General features: G+C 49.6%; 3 protein-coding genes across 3 annotated transcripts; 1 reads left to right on the forward strand and 2 right to left on the reverse strand.

The window, feature by feature from the left end:
• Positions 1-619: 619 nt before the first annotated feature.
• KD926_001967 (putative fermentation associated protein (Csf1)) lies at positions 620-10,327 on the forward strand (the record flags this gene model as incomplete). Its single annotated transcript, XM_053096912.1, has 3 exons — positions 620-678; positions 727-762; positions 823-10,327. The coding sequence occupies 3 exons, from the start codon at positions 620-622 to the stop codon at positions 10,325-10,327; spliced, it is 9,600 nt and encodes a 3,199-aa protein (XP_052959124.1).
• Positions 10,328-10,588: 261 nt separating this feature from the next.
• KD926_001968 (uncharacterized protein) lies at positions 10,589-11,492 on the reverse strand (the record flags this gene model as incomplete). The annotated part of the gene is made up of 2 exons (XM_053096913.1): positions 10,589-11,120; positions 11,215-11,492. 2 exons carry the CDS (start codon positions 11,490-11,492, stop codon positions 10,589-10,591), a joined length of 810 nt encoding a protein of 269 aa, XP_052959125.1.
• A 1,033-nt stretch (positions 11,493-12,525) lies between these two features.
• On the reverse strand, positions 12,526-13,755 carry KD926_001969 (cation diffusion facilitator family transporter; the record flags this gene model as incomplete). Its single annotated transcript, XM_053096914.1, has 2 exons — positions 12,526-12,822; positions 12,874-13,755. The coding sequence occupies 2 exons, from the start codon at positions 13,753-13,755 to the stop codon at positions 12,526-12,528; spliced, it is 1,179 nt and encodes a 392-aa protein (XP_052959126.1).
• Between the last annotated feature and the right edge of the window lie 2,286 nt (positions 13,756-16,041).

Here is a 16,041-nt window from a genome sequence, read left to right on the forward strand (position 1 = left end):
TACCTCAGGGGTATCATTGTCAAACTTGAACTTCTACCCTGGGGTTTCTCAAGGGGGGTGTTGTGGAGCAGGCCAGATATATCGTCAGCAGGCACGGTGTAACCTGAGGATTACTCGGGCGGTTAAAGGATATTTAAAGATCATACTGCGGATATGGGTAGACCCAGTCTAATAATGTGAGGGCTAATTGGGTCAGATTACCCTCTTGATCTGACATTCTAACACTGCAGATGTGAATGTCTTCAGAGAGACGAGAGAGTAGAGACAAGACAATCCGCGCTAAACCAAAGAACGGCCCGCAGACGCACTAACCCTTTCGGGCCACTGCTAAAGCGGCGAGAGTCCAAGGCGGAGGGGAAATTATGCCGGCAAATGAAGTTGGCCAGCCCCTAGAAACAAGTGGGCTGCTGCTGCCAACAATAACTCCCATCTGCAACATCCAGAGGATGGACGTGGCTTTTGTCTCTTCCATTTCTTCTATATGAGCTTCTTGGTTTGAGTTTTCAGCGCATGATTGATTTATCTCCAAGTGACATGCACTCGCCCAGGATCCTTTCCAGGGAAGCTTAATCGTCCCGCGCCGCCATGGTCGCGGCCATCGGCGGTCCTGGGATATTGAATGATGGCGAATACAAGCTTAATCACGTTAACTCTCACGCCAGATCCGAGTTTTAACTGGTAGGTAGCTGGATTGCGACGGTCGCGCAGTGGCTAACGTCCTCGCAGGTACTTCCTTCTTGAGATCATCGTCTCCTGTATTCTGTATGAATCAATCAACTCCCTGGAACTTTCGACACACTCCAGCTAATAATGATATTATAGTGTTTTATTCTTCCTACTCTATTTCAATCGCCTATTCGCAACCCTCCTTTCGTACGGAATCCGAGCCTACACGTGGCATTACTATCGCGCATACGTGGACATCCATTCTCTTCAAGTCTCCCTGCTCGGCGGTAGGATCTTCTTCAAGGGCATCCGGTACCATGGAGTAAATGAAACGATCTTTGTACATGGAGGGTTTATAACATGGCGCTATTGGAAACGGTCGGTTAGGAAAACAGAGTTGTCCGGCCTGGAAGCCGACGAGAAGCGAGAAAATGGTCGAACTTCCGAAGGTGATGGCGCCAGCGGTGTCGGAGACAGTGGCATCAAGGAACAGGGAGGCCAGGGCCGACCGGACACACTCCCTTGCCGAATTACCGCCAAATTCTACGGACTTGAGTGGTTCATTTACAACCGGACCCCCGCCTACGACAGTATCCTCGCCGGTTTCACGGAAAATCCAGCCTCCTATACCAAGCCGCAGTTCCCAGCAAGCAATGCCGTGGACCCTGAATTGAAGACGCATTCGGAGAGGGGCCCCGATGCAAGCGGATCGGAGTTCGACAGGACATCGGCTACAGACAATGTTCCGGGGCGGAGTAGGACTGGCAGGGATACGATCGACACTCAACATGCGGGAGGCGCTGGACAAGAAATGGAGGAAAGCTTGAACGTCCTACTTCAGCTCCTGCCGCTGAGGTTAGAATGTGATAAAGGCGCTATTGTGATGGGCAATGAGAGTACGAAATCCGTTTTGACCACCACGTTCGACGGCGCGACGGGATTGATCGAGGCGTGCGATGCTGGACCATTGGACCTCTACCGACAGGCATTCACTTTCCAGATGAGCCATCCCGTCATTCAGATGCGACCCAACCCGGATTTCAAGCAGAATCAGTTCGCCACTGCGAAAGGTATTAGTTCAACAGAAGAGAACAACCCGGGAACAAAGCGCAAAAGGGATACCATATTCAACTATCAATTTCAGAAACGAAGAATGTGGCATAGTATCCGTGATCTGATTCCTTACTTCCAGTCGTCCGTGGAATCATTCCATGTGACGGAGAAGCCGACCGACAATGGTCCGAGACACCAGACCGATGGTAGCAGCGACGTGCGTTGGGTTGGTCTCTCTCGGTACTTGGATGAAGCCAGTCAGGATGACCATAGCGAGTGGAGCTCCATTGAGTACGGTAGATTCTCTACGATTCTGGATACCCCTAGTATGACGGTAACCTATTTCTGGGATATACCCGGGTGCGTTCGGCCCCAGTCCGCGCAGACACCTGCATCTGGCAAAATCTCGCAGGATCTCAATGGCGCACCACCTCCGGAATGGGGAATTGATGTCAAACTCGAAGGTGGAACCATCAACTACGGCCCATGGGCTGATCGGGAGCGAGTTGGCCTGCAGAATGTCTTCTTTCCCAATGCTTATCGAAGTTCTCAACCCGCAGAGCCTTTGGCGCCTGGAGACCTCAGGAAGAACTCGGTGTTCAAATTTCGATTGGAAATCAGCGAAGAATTGACCTTGCGCGTCCCCACACGAGAGCCTTCCAAGGACTGGCAGTGGAAAGGCAGAGCTGATGCAATAAAGGGTGCTTCAAAATTGAAGAAGCAGCAGCAGAGGAGACAGCCCAGGGCCGCCGATGGTGACAAAGGGAACATTGGTCCCGAAATTCGTCCCTTTGGCTGGTTTTCACTTCGAGTGGCCGGCGATTCCACCATAAATTATTCCATGGACATGGTCGCTTCGGAATCCGGGTTCTCAAGTCAACTTGATCTCGATCTTCGTGACTCCAGGATGTCATCTAGTGTCAATCATGCCCTATTATGGCAATGCCCCAAGCAGCTTATCAACTGTGATCTCTCCGTTCCTCTCGTTTGGAACAATCTTCGGACGTGGCTCTTCGATGTTGAGAATGTTGATATGGAGCTGTTCCTGTTACGAGATCACATTTTTCTCTTAACGGACCTAATTGGCGATTGGGGATCGGGCCCCCCTGCAGATTACTACACATTTGTACCGTTCATCTACAAACTCAGTCTGTCTTTTGTGGATTTGAAGCTGTTTGTGAATGTCAATGACCTGAACATTATCAGTGATCCTTCCGACTTAGATGACAATCGCTTGCTGGTAATCAAAGGCAAAAAGCTAACTTCCGATGTCATGATTCCTTTGAACAAATACCGGAATGAGCAGAACGCCGTGGATTTCAGTGTCAAACTACACGATGCTGGCATAGACTTTTGCAGTCCGTTGTGGGATACGCTACACACGTTCTTACAAGACAAATCAGCTGCATCTCTGGAGGGTCTTTCTATTGATGGAACCTACAATTACTATCTTTCCACGTCACCCGAGTTGACGGACACACTCTTCCTTAATATCGATGGCCAGTCACCGAGGCTTTACCTGTTTGGGTTTTTGATTCGGTGTTTCATGACCGTCAAAGAGAATTATTTTGGGGAAGACATGCACTTCAAAACTCTCGAGGAGTTTCAAGAGCTTGCATACAGTAAGGAGCAACCAGAGACACACAATGGGATAAATCCAAACAGGAAATCGAATGATCTTGATATGATTGTGCATGTCACAGTCGACAATCCTTGCGCCCTTCTTCCGGAAAACGTCTATGACCATATGAACTGCCTGAGACTCACTGCTCCCTCGCTGGAAATTGACTTGCGGTTCACCAACTACTACATGGACTTACTGTTCTCAATAGCTCCATTGAAAGTGGGTTTGGAGTCGCAAGTGATCAATCAGCCTTCGACCGTTTCCGATACCCAGCTGTTCATTGATGGTATTTCGGTTCACGGGCATCGTCTATTTGGCCTACCCCCTGCAGAGCCAACGTATGTCTGCAACTGGGATTTCGGCGTGGGCCAGATCATTGGTGAATGCTCGGCTGAATTTCTGGCCTGCTTCGGTGCAGCCCTGAAGAGCTTCGATTTTTCCTTCGACAACGAAGAGAATGCGCTTCCGCCATTGTTCCCGCTTATACTCCACGATGTCACTTTTCTGCGCGCGAAGTTCAATTCCATACACATCTCCGTGCTTCTTGATCAGGCGGCATTTCTTCTGAGCTCCGGTACTGTTACAATTCAATTTAATGACTGGGCAAACGAAAGGTTTTCAAAACGAATGAGTCTTCTTGTGCCGGACCTCTCCATTTCCGCACTTGACTATAATTTTGTCGGTCGATTTGGAAGTCTTCTAAATACGGAAGTGAGCCCACTTGCGATCTTCAAGACAACAATCAAACTACGAATGGCGCAAAGAAAGAATGACATCGTTGAAGATCGGAAATTGCAACAGGAGCACATTAGATCGCACGACGAGAGAACCCAGAGAACACCGTGGCTGTTGTTTGACTGGGACGACATGGATCCCGAGTCAATGCATGCAAAAAGCGACAAATACCCCATTCCAACCATTCCTATACCGACGATGCCCGAGCCCCTTCTCAAAAGCTCGGGGCGACTAGCTTCGTCGTTAGAAAAGCAGTTACCGGGAAGCCGGAATCCTCTAAGCTCTAAAAGCTTCCTGGTGTCATTGGATAGTTCAAGCATAAGAAGTGGCCGTAGGGGGACATCCAGCGTAAAAAGAGCAGCAAGTGGAGCTTCGAGGAGGCAACAGGATCACATCCAGACGCTGGGAACAGACGGGCAGAAATCACTCTCACTCGAGGAGCGCAGGAAATACGCCAAGGAATCTTCAGCCAATGCTCCAGACACAAACCCCTGGGTGATGCCGAACTTTACCTTGCACAAAGTTAAACTGGATATGTCCCATCTACCACATGGACCTTTTTCTCACGATGATGCTCATCGAGATAAGTCAGAGGTGACGAGATTTGACCCTCAATTTTCTCCATTCGAAGATGATGAAACAACGCACACTAATTTTGCGCTCGAGTTGCCATCTGGGGTCAGGGGATACTGCACACCTGATTTTCTCTTCATGATAGCGACATTGATTGGAAGATTGCAGCCAAGACATCCGATTGAGATCATTGACTCGCTCCAGAAAGATGTGATTTCGGATATCGTCGGCTCTGAAAAATCTTTGAAGCAGCCAAAGAAGTCAACGGGTTTTGCGATCCGGGCCCCCTTCATCCTGGTGAACTTGGTCAATACGTATGAACCACTAGCCCATTCTGAAGCTGGCTTCCGGGACGAGTACAGTCTTGCAATTACGCACCTAAGTACCGAACTTCGGACGAGAGTTGATCGGCATAAGGATGATCTTTTGGCAGGTATAAGCAAAAGCTCTACCGTCCATGCAGCCGCCGAAAGCTTTTCATTATCCGTGCAAGGAAGCAGAAGTCATGCATATCAAGAAAAGGCTGAGCTCAGCTGTGTCCTTGGTGACATGAATTTCTGGCTTGTGACGAAGCCTACAATGAGATCCCATTTCCAAACACGGGCCCTTGATACCATCACATTCACAAAATCCGTGGAACACCTGGCATTCTTAGTTCGTCGCACAACGACCATGCTCGACTCTGTCGCATCTTCATTCCAGCATAGCTCCTCACTTGATAGCAAACGCTTACGTCTGCTCATCTATTACCTTACGCAAGCGGCTGCTGATATTCCCGATCCCGCGTTTCTTACACGCATTTCGTACGTGCTTCGAGTGGCCCCGACCCATGTGCGCCAGCACGATTCGTGGAAAATCATATCTCGCATCCGCAACGTCTATAATCGCTTGCCCTCGGACAAGCAGCAAGAGCTAGCTTCAAAGTGTCTAGATCAGGACTTGTCACTGCCGCAAGATGCCCGGATGACTGTTCTCAATAGTTTCGACCAGTGGCGCGCGTGGGACTTGGCACATGTTGAAAAAAGCTACGTTATGCAAAGAGTATGGGACTCTTTTGCTCCAACCAAGTCCAAGACCTCGCCAACGCCATTGTTATTTTCCTCTACAGTGAAAATGTTCAGGTTCTCTATCGATCCGGGACCAAAAGAAAGCGATTTCATAGTTGAAAACATGTCCACGGCTGTAACCGTCAGTCCGCAACAGTACATGGATTCAAAGAATGAGGAGCGATACAAGAGTTTGAATGTCATTCGGACCTATTCTTCTTCTATCAGCCTTCGCTTGAGATGGGAGATTTTGGAACTTGTCGAAGGTGTGATGAATACAATGGCTAACGTTCAGTTGGAGTCCACTGCCCCTGGAGGAACTCATGATTCAGGCGGCGAGGCTGAAGAGCGGGACGAGTTGCAGGTTGTTTTCGGCACTGATCTCGGATCGATCACTCTGGATGGCATTAATATCAAGCTGGCTTGTATTAGCCAGGGTCTTAAAGGATCCGTTGTTGACGGTGCCGCTGGCATGGCTGTCTTGTTCAGTGCTCAAGCGGGATTTTCTGAATTATCAAATCTGGCCAAGGTTCTCATGTCTTGGAAGATTGGCAGCCCGCATGTCTATCTTTCTCGGGTGTCTGAGGAAAGTGAGACTGAAATCAACCATGAGTGGAAGGTTGCCGGATCATGCAAAAAGCTTTTATACGTCATGGAGGAAGACCTGATCAACCTTGCCCATACGGCAGATCGACTAATCGAAGACGAGGTCCGATACATTCGCCGCTTAGCGACCAATCTGGATCTTCCGGCTCGCAAACTGAGCGAAGCGCCTGCAGCAACGAAGACGACGCATAACAGGTTTCATATTGCGATGTTCTTGGATGATTATCGGCTGAGCTTCTGCGTTTTGCCGTCATTGACATACGTTATCTCTGGAGATGTTGCCCGAGCATCCATCATACAGACGATGGAGTCGAAAATCGAGGTGGATTTCGATCTGAAGAAGAATCTACACACATTCATGTCGGGCGAAAAGGGTGGCAGACGTCCTTTGTCAGTATTAGAAATTCCGCCCATCAACGGTCGGGTTGTTGCGAATCTGTCGTCTAATCGAACCGATATGGAGGTTGATGTCACTATCGAACTTATCCAGCTGGAAGCCAGTGCAGTGCGAAGTCTTTTGGGTGCTCTGGCGACTCCTGAATTCTCACATCTCATGTCAGACCTCAAACAGAATCTGGAGACCCTGCAACTCCATCTCAACGATGCTCTCGACTTGGACAAATCTCCCCCTCAGCAAAGGAAGCCGTCCAATGGCCATGCGCTTCTTTACAAAGCACGCATGACTATGGCGGGAACTAAAGTTCATGCCACTGCACCTGCTGTTAACGGGAAAAATTATACGGCAGACATGGACTTCAGCCTTGGAATGATGCGCATGCGCCTGGATAATGGTTTTGAAGATGGGGTTGAGATGGAATATCCCGAGTTCCACATCGATACCTCCAACGTCAGCTTCGATCTCCGACGGCAAGAGGCATTCAAAAGCCGATCCTATTGTGGTTTTACCGTTGACGCTAAACTCGAAGCTACCTCGATTAGACGTGATAACGGTGACCTGAGGCGAGTCTATCATTTCAGCAGCAAGCAGTTCAACGTTGAACTATTTTCCGAGACGGCTGAACTGGTGGTAGATATGGCTGTTCATCTCCAGGAACGTATCAAGACTTTGGACCTTTCACACGAGGTCAAACGTTTGAAGAAGTTGCGGCGACGAGGCCATCCGGAGTCCAAGAAGAAAGCGTTGGAAGTCCCTGATACCCAAGTAAACGAAGATTCCAAATCAGACGATTTCTTCAGTGCCATGTACTCGTTGGATTTCAACAACATCCAGATCGCCTGGAATATGAGTACAGTGCCAGTGCCTTCGTCTGTGCGTAGGCCGGACGACCTGGTTTTCTCCATCAAGAGTGTGGATCTTTCGAACAAAAAAGCAAACGCTGCGAAGCTTCGCATTGAAGATATGCAGTTGCAGCTGGTTCCATACTCCGCTAGCAGGCAAAAACGATCTCTGAACTCGGCCTTGTTGCCCGAGTTGGTGTTTAACGTGGCTTATTCTTCAGCTGGTGACGAGGTTCGGCTTGCCTTCCAGGCTGCTGGTAAATCTCTTGACATACGACTCACATCCGACTTCATCCTTCCGGCAAGCATGACAAGGGATTCCATTGCTGCCACTAGCAGAGTCGTTCGTGAAGCTAATGCGACCTTCGTGCCCAAACAAACCGAGGACAACCCCAAACAAGACTCGCTCTTTGGAAACAAGCGATTCCAGTCAGTATTGGTGGATGTCGACTTTGCCGGTGCCATCGTTTCACTACAGGGGACGCAGACGGATGATCCCCAGACAATGCTGACCGCGACCCTCAAGAAGGGCACTTTGTCGGAAGCAAAGTACGGCCAGTACATTCAAGGGGATGCGACGCCTACTGCAACGCTCAGGGCTCCTGGGGTGGCTTTGAAGGTCCAGTTCGAAGACAATCAACAAGACTCGACACTCAATGCCGAGTTGAAGGTTGATGCCTCCACGAATGTTCTATACCCAAGTCTTGTCCCTCTAGTGAAGCAAATGACTGAGACTGTCAAGGAAGTCATGGGAGACCAAGGAAACCAGGGAGGAAGTCCCCGCCGAGCATCCACTGCGGTGATGTTACAACCGCAAAAGCTGATGCAGGACACTCAACTCGAAAAGAAGGACAACGACTCGATTCTCGGGCGTTGCAAGCTGAATGTGGGCCTCATGATCTGCAAACAGGAATTCAGTCTCAGCTGCCAACCCATCGCCAGGGTGGCCGCTACTGCCAAATTCGACAACGCCTATGTTACAGTCAACACGGTGCAGTCAGAAGAATATGGACGGTTCTTCGCTCTCCAGGTTGCTTTCAATTCCTTAGGAGCGTCTGTGAAACACGTTTACTCCAACGAATCAACGGCTAGTTTCGAGGTCAATTCAATGGTGATGTCCGTGATGAACAGCAAACATCTAGGCAGCGCAAAGGGCATTTCCGCCGTCCTCAGGATCAGCCCAATGCAAGTGATCCTTAATGCCAAACAAGTCCAGGATCTTCTGCTCTTCCGCGAGATCTGGGTGCCGTCAATGGAGGACTCAGATGCCAGTCCTTCATTCCCGCCGCAATCACAAGACAATCAGGCCTACATTGTACAGCGGTACCAACAGGTTGCTTCGGCGCCCGCGTTCCCATGGAACACCACTATTGCGGTCGAGAAGTTGGAAATTCAGCTTGATCTAGGATCGTCGCTCGGAAAAGCCCAGTTTGCCATAAATGGTCTCTGGCTATCTACGAAGAAATCATCCGATCGAGAGCAGACTCTTTGCGTCGGTTTTGAAACGGCGGGCATCGAAAGCAAAGGCCGAATGAGCGGACTCATTGAACTTCAAAAACTCAAGCTGCAGACTTCTATACAGTGGCCCGACGCCAGTCTCAACATCAAGACGCCGCTCATTCAGGCCTCCGTTTCCTTCCAACGGTTCCAGGTGAAGGTCTCCTTTGACTACCAACCTTTCCTCATTGCCGACATCGCCATGTTTGACTTTTTGATGTACAATGTGCGAACCGAGTCGGGTGCACCAAGCGAGCGACTGTTTAGTACCTTGGAAGGAAATCAAGTGCAGGTCTTCTGTACGAGCTTAACTGCATCGCAGACGATCGCGCTTTACCATGCTTGGCAGAGACTCATTCAAGATAAACAAGCAGCCTATGAAGCTTCATTGCGAGAAGTCGAACGATATCTACGACGAAGGTCCACCGCTTTCACAGGTAAAACCGAGGCTCCCGGCAAGGACCCGGATTCACCGGTAGATGACAAGGCCGAGAAAGCTCCTATCTCCTTACACACCGGAATCGTGGTCACGATCAACACCGTGAACATCGGCGTCTTTCCCAGCTCCTTCTTCGACAACCATGTCTTGAAGCTGGAAGCCCGTGACGCTAAAGCCCGTTTCGATGTCTCCCTCGACGATGGTAAAATCCACAGCGCCCTGGGTCTCACGTTGGGCCAGCTGCGCGTCGCCTTGTCTGGAATCGTGCGTCCGAACTCCATGGGCATGGAGGAGCTTCTCGTCGGGGAAATCGCCAACCGCGTCATCGGCTCAAGCGGCGGTACCATCCTCAAGGTACCCCGACTCGTTGCCACCATGGAGACGTGGCAGGAACCGGGCATTCCTCAGATCGAATACATTTTCCGCAGCACATTCGAAGGCAAGGTCGACGTCGGATGGAACTACTCCCGCATCAGCTTCATCCGAGACATGTGGGAGACGCATTCGCGCGCCTTGGCTTCGCGACTGGGCAAGCCGTTACCGCCATCCGCGGTTCGCATCACCGGCGGCCTTGGTGGCGAGGGCGGTGGTGACAAGAACGATCAGCAGGAGAAGATCACCGCCGTGGTTAACGTGCCTCAGTCCAAGAATACCTATATTGCGTTGGAGCCGCCTGTCATCGAGACCCCTCAGCTGCGTGATATGGGTGAGGCCACGCCGCCGTTGGAGTGGATTGGGTTGCAGAGGGATAAGTTGCCGAATATCACGCATCAGATCATTATTGTGACCTTGTTGGAGGTCGCAAAGGAAGTCGAGGATGCGTATGCGAAGATTCTAGGGTCTTCTTGATCTCGATCCATATGGCAAAGATTGTATATATACCCCAGCCGCATTTCATTTTTCCCCTTCTTGTCTAGTATTTACAGTCTGTATATAGTTTTTATTTGTTAATACATAATCATTTCTTGTCATTGTTATTGCCGTTGTCATTATTCGTAAGGTAGTTGCATGTGTATCCTAAAGCTGGATATCTACTCAATTCTAAACCATCGCTATCCAATTCAACATCAATAAGTCTATACAAAAGAAACTTGTACCTCTTAACTAAGTTCACCTAACCAACGGAATCTCCTGACTTCCAGCATCCCCCTCCACATCCTTCCCACCCTTTCTCTTCTTCTTCTTCTTCTTCTTCTTCTCTTTCTCCAACGCCGGAATCCCCAATATCGTCCACGTACACAACGCCACGATCCCCAACTCCGGCACCATCGTCATTCCCAAATACCGTGACGAATCCCCCTTCACCGCATTCCACGCCATATCCGCCGTAATGACAAAAATGAGCGAATACGTCACCCGCACAGCCAATATCGGCACGCAGATCGCGACACAAAGACATGTTTTCTTTTCAACAGTAGCGAAGCTCCCCCGGTGGAGGTAGAATGTGAGGAACACGCCGACTGTCCAGAGGTAGATTGCGAAGATTAGCGCGATCCCGGTACGGCTGTAGGGCGTTGGTAGGAGGGCGTGTTCTTTGTGTGTGACGGCGATGAAACCCGCGATTGAGATCCCGATGTCGATCCAGGTTAGGAGTTGGGGGATTATGAATACTAGGCGGGGGGTTGTGGGGTGGGTTTTGTTTCTGGATGGGGATTAGTTTGGGCTTTTTGATTTTGGGTGTTTGGGTGTTTGGGGAGGAGGGGGAGTATAGTTGAAAGAAGAAGGAGAAGACATACATTCTTTCCAACATCTCAAGTAACAAGAAAATGATCAAGATCATGCCGAGTGACTCGCAGACGAACACGCCGGCCCAGAGCCCGTCCGCGTCCTTGTTGATCGTGCCGAGCATGCAGCTGGCGCCGACGAGACGGATGATTGAGAGCATGCCGATGCAGAACCACCCGATACAGCCGCGCAGGTAGAACCAGATGCTGAAGGCTAGAGAGACGGAGAAGGTGATGACTTGCGCGATGGCGATGCCGTGGCGGTATTTGACGGTGCCGTCGCCGAACATCGTTGATGTCGGATATGTATATCTATATAGATTGGTCTAGTTATATGGGGAGGCAGAGAGTGAATAGATTAGGATAGACCATATATAGAGGGATCTTTGGTATGTGTATAGGGTTGAAGGAAAGAAGGCGTGGACACTCGCAGGGAAAAGTACCATCACTGTTATTTATCCCTTGTCCTATGTCCGAAGCCCCTTCAAGAACCTTCGGACTAGGCAGATGAAACTCGACATTGTTGGGCTCTCGGTTGAGCACCGCCTACCCGGGGGCTATGGCTATGAGTGAGCTCGCAAGCTTCGACAATTCTTCATTGGGGCCTGTGGATAGCCAAGACTGGCAATGCGTTTTCCTGGTACGCCACCGAAGAGAAGGATCATCTATTGGCGGCGTTGAGACTGGGCAGTCTGGTACGTCAAATGAGAAGGATCTTCGGGGCCGTCGATTATCCCCTGCAGCCCTATTTGAATCGTCGATGCGGTATCATCTATGTCTAGAATCCAGATGTTATTGATCTATGTAGATAGTACAGTAGATAGCGGCGAGGGCATCATCGTAATATATCGTGATGTTTATGTTTTCAGTCTGCAATAGTCTCCCTAGAAGAACTTTTGATTGAAAAACTAGAAGGTTTGGTTAAAATTGATGACTCGTATCTCCAAGAAGAGATGTGATGCGTGATGTTTGGGGGCGATAGAAGACTTACCCGATCGGGTGAACCTTGAGAGCTGGGCAGGTGACCCACACGTGGTGCCCTAGCCCTACCCCGTGATTGCTTCATCCGTCCCTGGTCTTAATCATGTCCTCATACTCTCGTCCAAGTCAATCCATAAGGAGATCTTGACACCCAAGTCGATTCAATAATGGCAATCAATGTTATAATCATGCTTTTCCTTCCTTAAACAATAGAGGCTTGCCACTTCTTGGCCTGCCTCGCTCATGGCTAATCTAGCAAACTAACTTGAATTTAATATTACGACATATTTATATTGCTGGCACCGCTTTAAACATCAATGATCTGAGAAAATAATCCCATCTTCAAACTGCTGATCCATTTCCATCAGTCTTTTGGTCATCCTTGAACAAGAACCGCTTCACCAATGTCCTGATCGATGAATTAGACCCGACTTGGTCATACAGGGGTCTGTGCTCCTCGTGGATGTCATGAGCATAATCATAATCGACATGCACGAATGCCCGCTCGACGTCGGCGAGACCCTCTAACTTGCGCTGCAGGGCTTGACTCACATCATGAGACTCGCGCAGCTTGGTTTCCGGGTCCATGACGATATCAACTTCGACATAGAGTTGCTGTCCGGCATGGTATGCGCGGCACTGGACGGGTCAGTCGTGATAACAATTCGACGGGGACATGATTAGACTTACAGTGTCGACCTTCTCGATTCTCGAGTCGTGCGTCAACGTCACATAGACAACCTTGTTCAGGAACTCGCGGGTAGCGGACTTTCCGACCAACAGCCACATGTTCTCGAATGCGGTCGAGGCCCACGAGAACAGAATCAGGAGAGCAATGCAGCATGCTCCGATAGGATCAAGATACCACACGAACCGGTCACCCACAACGGACATGATCAGACCGAAGCCATTCACGGCCAGATCGTTGCGATGATCGATGAAGAAGACCTCGGCTGCCGGATACCGCCGCAAGCCATAGCAATACACGCACAGCACAAACTTGCAGAGAATCGCCACGCCAACGCAAATAATCGGTACCGTGGCCAGGTCATCGGAGTCCGTTTCGCCCCCGGCCAGCGACTTGGCCGACTCGATGATCAGCTCCACGGCCACGGTGGTCATCAGGGCACAGAACATGATGACACCCATCGTCTCGATACGTCTCCGTCCCACGGGGTATTTGTATGGCTTGGGACGCGAGGACATGCGTGAGGTAATTAGCATGACGATGGACGAGACGAGGTCCATGAATGCGTCGGCGGCGGTGGCGAAGAGGGAGAGCGAGCCGGTAGAGATGGCCGCGTAGAGTTGGATGACGAACAGGCAGAAATTGACCACGAAACTGGCACGCACCGCCAGCTTCACCTTGCCTCCGTTCTCTGCGGTATCTTCGGCCTTGAGACGCTCCTCGTCGGCGCTCCCTAAGAACCCGTCGATCATCTCATTTTGCTGGCGGTAGAAATCGTTCTTCTCGTTGTCGTCGGATTTCGAAAACGGCACCCAGCGTCGCTGTTCGGCTACCGACGTCTTGTATTGTAGGAGATCGAACGGATCCGTCAGCGTCGGAGTCATTTTTGCCGGCTTGTATGTAGTGTCCGTATCTAGCTCCGAGCTGGTAGTGAATCTGGGGGAGATCTGGGAGTTGGTTCACGAACAACGAGGGATACCAAGGCCACGACAAGAGAGCTTAACTTTCGACAGATTTATCAGATCAAAAGATCCTAAGCCATTTGATTTGACACGGGGGGCACAGCCTCGAAGTTGGGGCACTAGACGCTGGGCATTGAGCGCCAAGGCCCCGTGCGGCATCCGCCAAGGTTCTCATATCGGGTTGCACTTGCATATTGTCATATCGCGATGTTGTGTAGTAGGAATTGAATCAGATGGATGATGGATTCGGGGTGGCAGTCTGGTAGATAGGTAGATCCGTATGTTTGAATGAAGGTTGTACAAGCTACGAAGGTTGCAACGTTGAACGGCATCGGGAGATTCTCAGGGGCAATCTTATCTGATCTTGATAGACTTGGATTTTGCATCCACATTCACTCTATGAGGCAGGATACACGAGCGTAGACTATTTCGAAGATGATGGAAGATCTAAGAACTCTCCATGCCCCACGATACTGAGTGATTTTGTCTTCGTACTCTTGGGGTTATTCGAGGATTTCCCTTCAATGCCATGTCCAAGCGCCGTTAGTTCTTTGCTTCTCCGACTAGGGATGTTACAGATATACGCATGCAGATAAATTTAAGGATAGAACTTGTCAATGGAAAAATGATGCCAGATAGAGACTTTACCTTGTTTTAACCCACTATATTGATGATCATACATACTATCATTCAGTGGGTATGCGAGTATACAACACACCGAAGTAGGAATTATCAGGAACCACGGATCAAAACACAAAACTAAGCATATATAGCTCTTGTCTGGGCTTTTCTCATTCTGCCGGGAATGAGTTCTAGTCATTCTAGCTTGGTAGCGACCTGTTTTCGTTACTGATACTGCAGGCGCGGCAGATCGGTCAACAGCAAACCTTACGAAGCTTATGCTTCCCCGCATGTTTCTTATGGAGAAAAAAAAAAACAGTCTTCGTCGAGTAAGTATCCTGCTCTATTGTACATTTTTTGGCATGCTCCGCGAGAGCTGGTGGAGCTACCTATATATAATGCCACTGACCACTTATTCCCTTACTGACCGAAGTACCCAAATGTCCCCGAAAAGTGACACCGAGAAAATAGAGCGACGGTTTCTTCCCATACTGCAAACAATAAGCATCTGAAAATACAACCAAAATCGAGCACCTCAAAAGGCTAAATTCCAGCCAAAGGCATGAACCGTTGAGGGCACATGCGCTGGGCCTTAGTCAGCCAGGGTAACTAGTAAGTTTCAATCCTGATATGGTGAGAAAATTTTTCTCAATGTTTTAGGCGACCGGATGATGCTAATTCGATGTCAGATCAGGGCAGTGGTTAACTTGTTGTGTGTTTTACTACTCCGTATTGTAGTAGTCTTCCAAGTCCTGGGCTGCCCCCTCGGTGTATCCTCCGGTGCGGGAAGGGAGGGAGAAAAAAATGGGCCGAGTCAGAATCTGCAGGCCCCTCCATGCCTGCCCAAACGGAGTTAAGCAGGAGTTAAAAGAAGAGGGGAGATGCTGTACAGTATGTATGTATGTATGTATCTGCAGGTATGTGCATGTCATGCAATCCGCACTTTCTCTTTGTTCGGTTCTTACATCATCTACTTCGAGCTCACCAGGAAGCTTCCATTCCATGACACGGAGATTTATTATTCTAATTATTACTATGATGAGGATGATAAAAATAATTGGTTTATTACACGGTCATGCCACAGAGGCCAAAAGGGCTTGGTAATCAACAGAAACCCCCAGGGCAGTGCTAGGCAGTTTCAAGTAGGGTTGGTGGACGAGCTGGTGGCGAGTTGCTGCACGACCGGATCAATCTGGTAACAACTGGTAATATGTAAGAATGATTGGTAATAACGCCGTATGACCAGCAGAGTTACAGGACATCCAAGAGTCCATAGGGAAGAGTCCTTTTTGTACAGAGATATATCATTGGGAATTGTCCATTATACTTTGCCGCTGACAGTGCTCTTTCTCGGTGACTCACAGGATGAGCCATCTGGATGGATTAACCATGGTTGAAGAGGCAAATCGAGTTAACTGTAGAGCGATGTAGAGTATTGAGCGACGTCGAGCGACATCGAGCGACCGTGCGGACGTGCAGTGAGTCGGAATGCCCTGCGCGGGACCAGGCCAGAAAGTAAATCGATCATCGGAATTCAGCAGAGCTCATCAGAGCTGATTCACAGGTCCTGGTACGGTAAGATAACGA

Source organism: Aspergillus affinis (assembly GCF_023601865.1).
Source record: "Aspergillus affinis strain CMG 70 chromosome Unknown NODE_13_length_462506_cov_86_819959, whole genome shotgun sequence".
Classification (NCBI taxonomy): domain Eukaryota; kingdom Fungi; phylum Ascomycota; class Eurotiomycetes; order Eurotiales; family Aspergillaceae; genus Aspergillus; species Aspergillus affinis.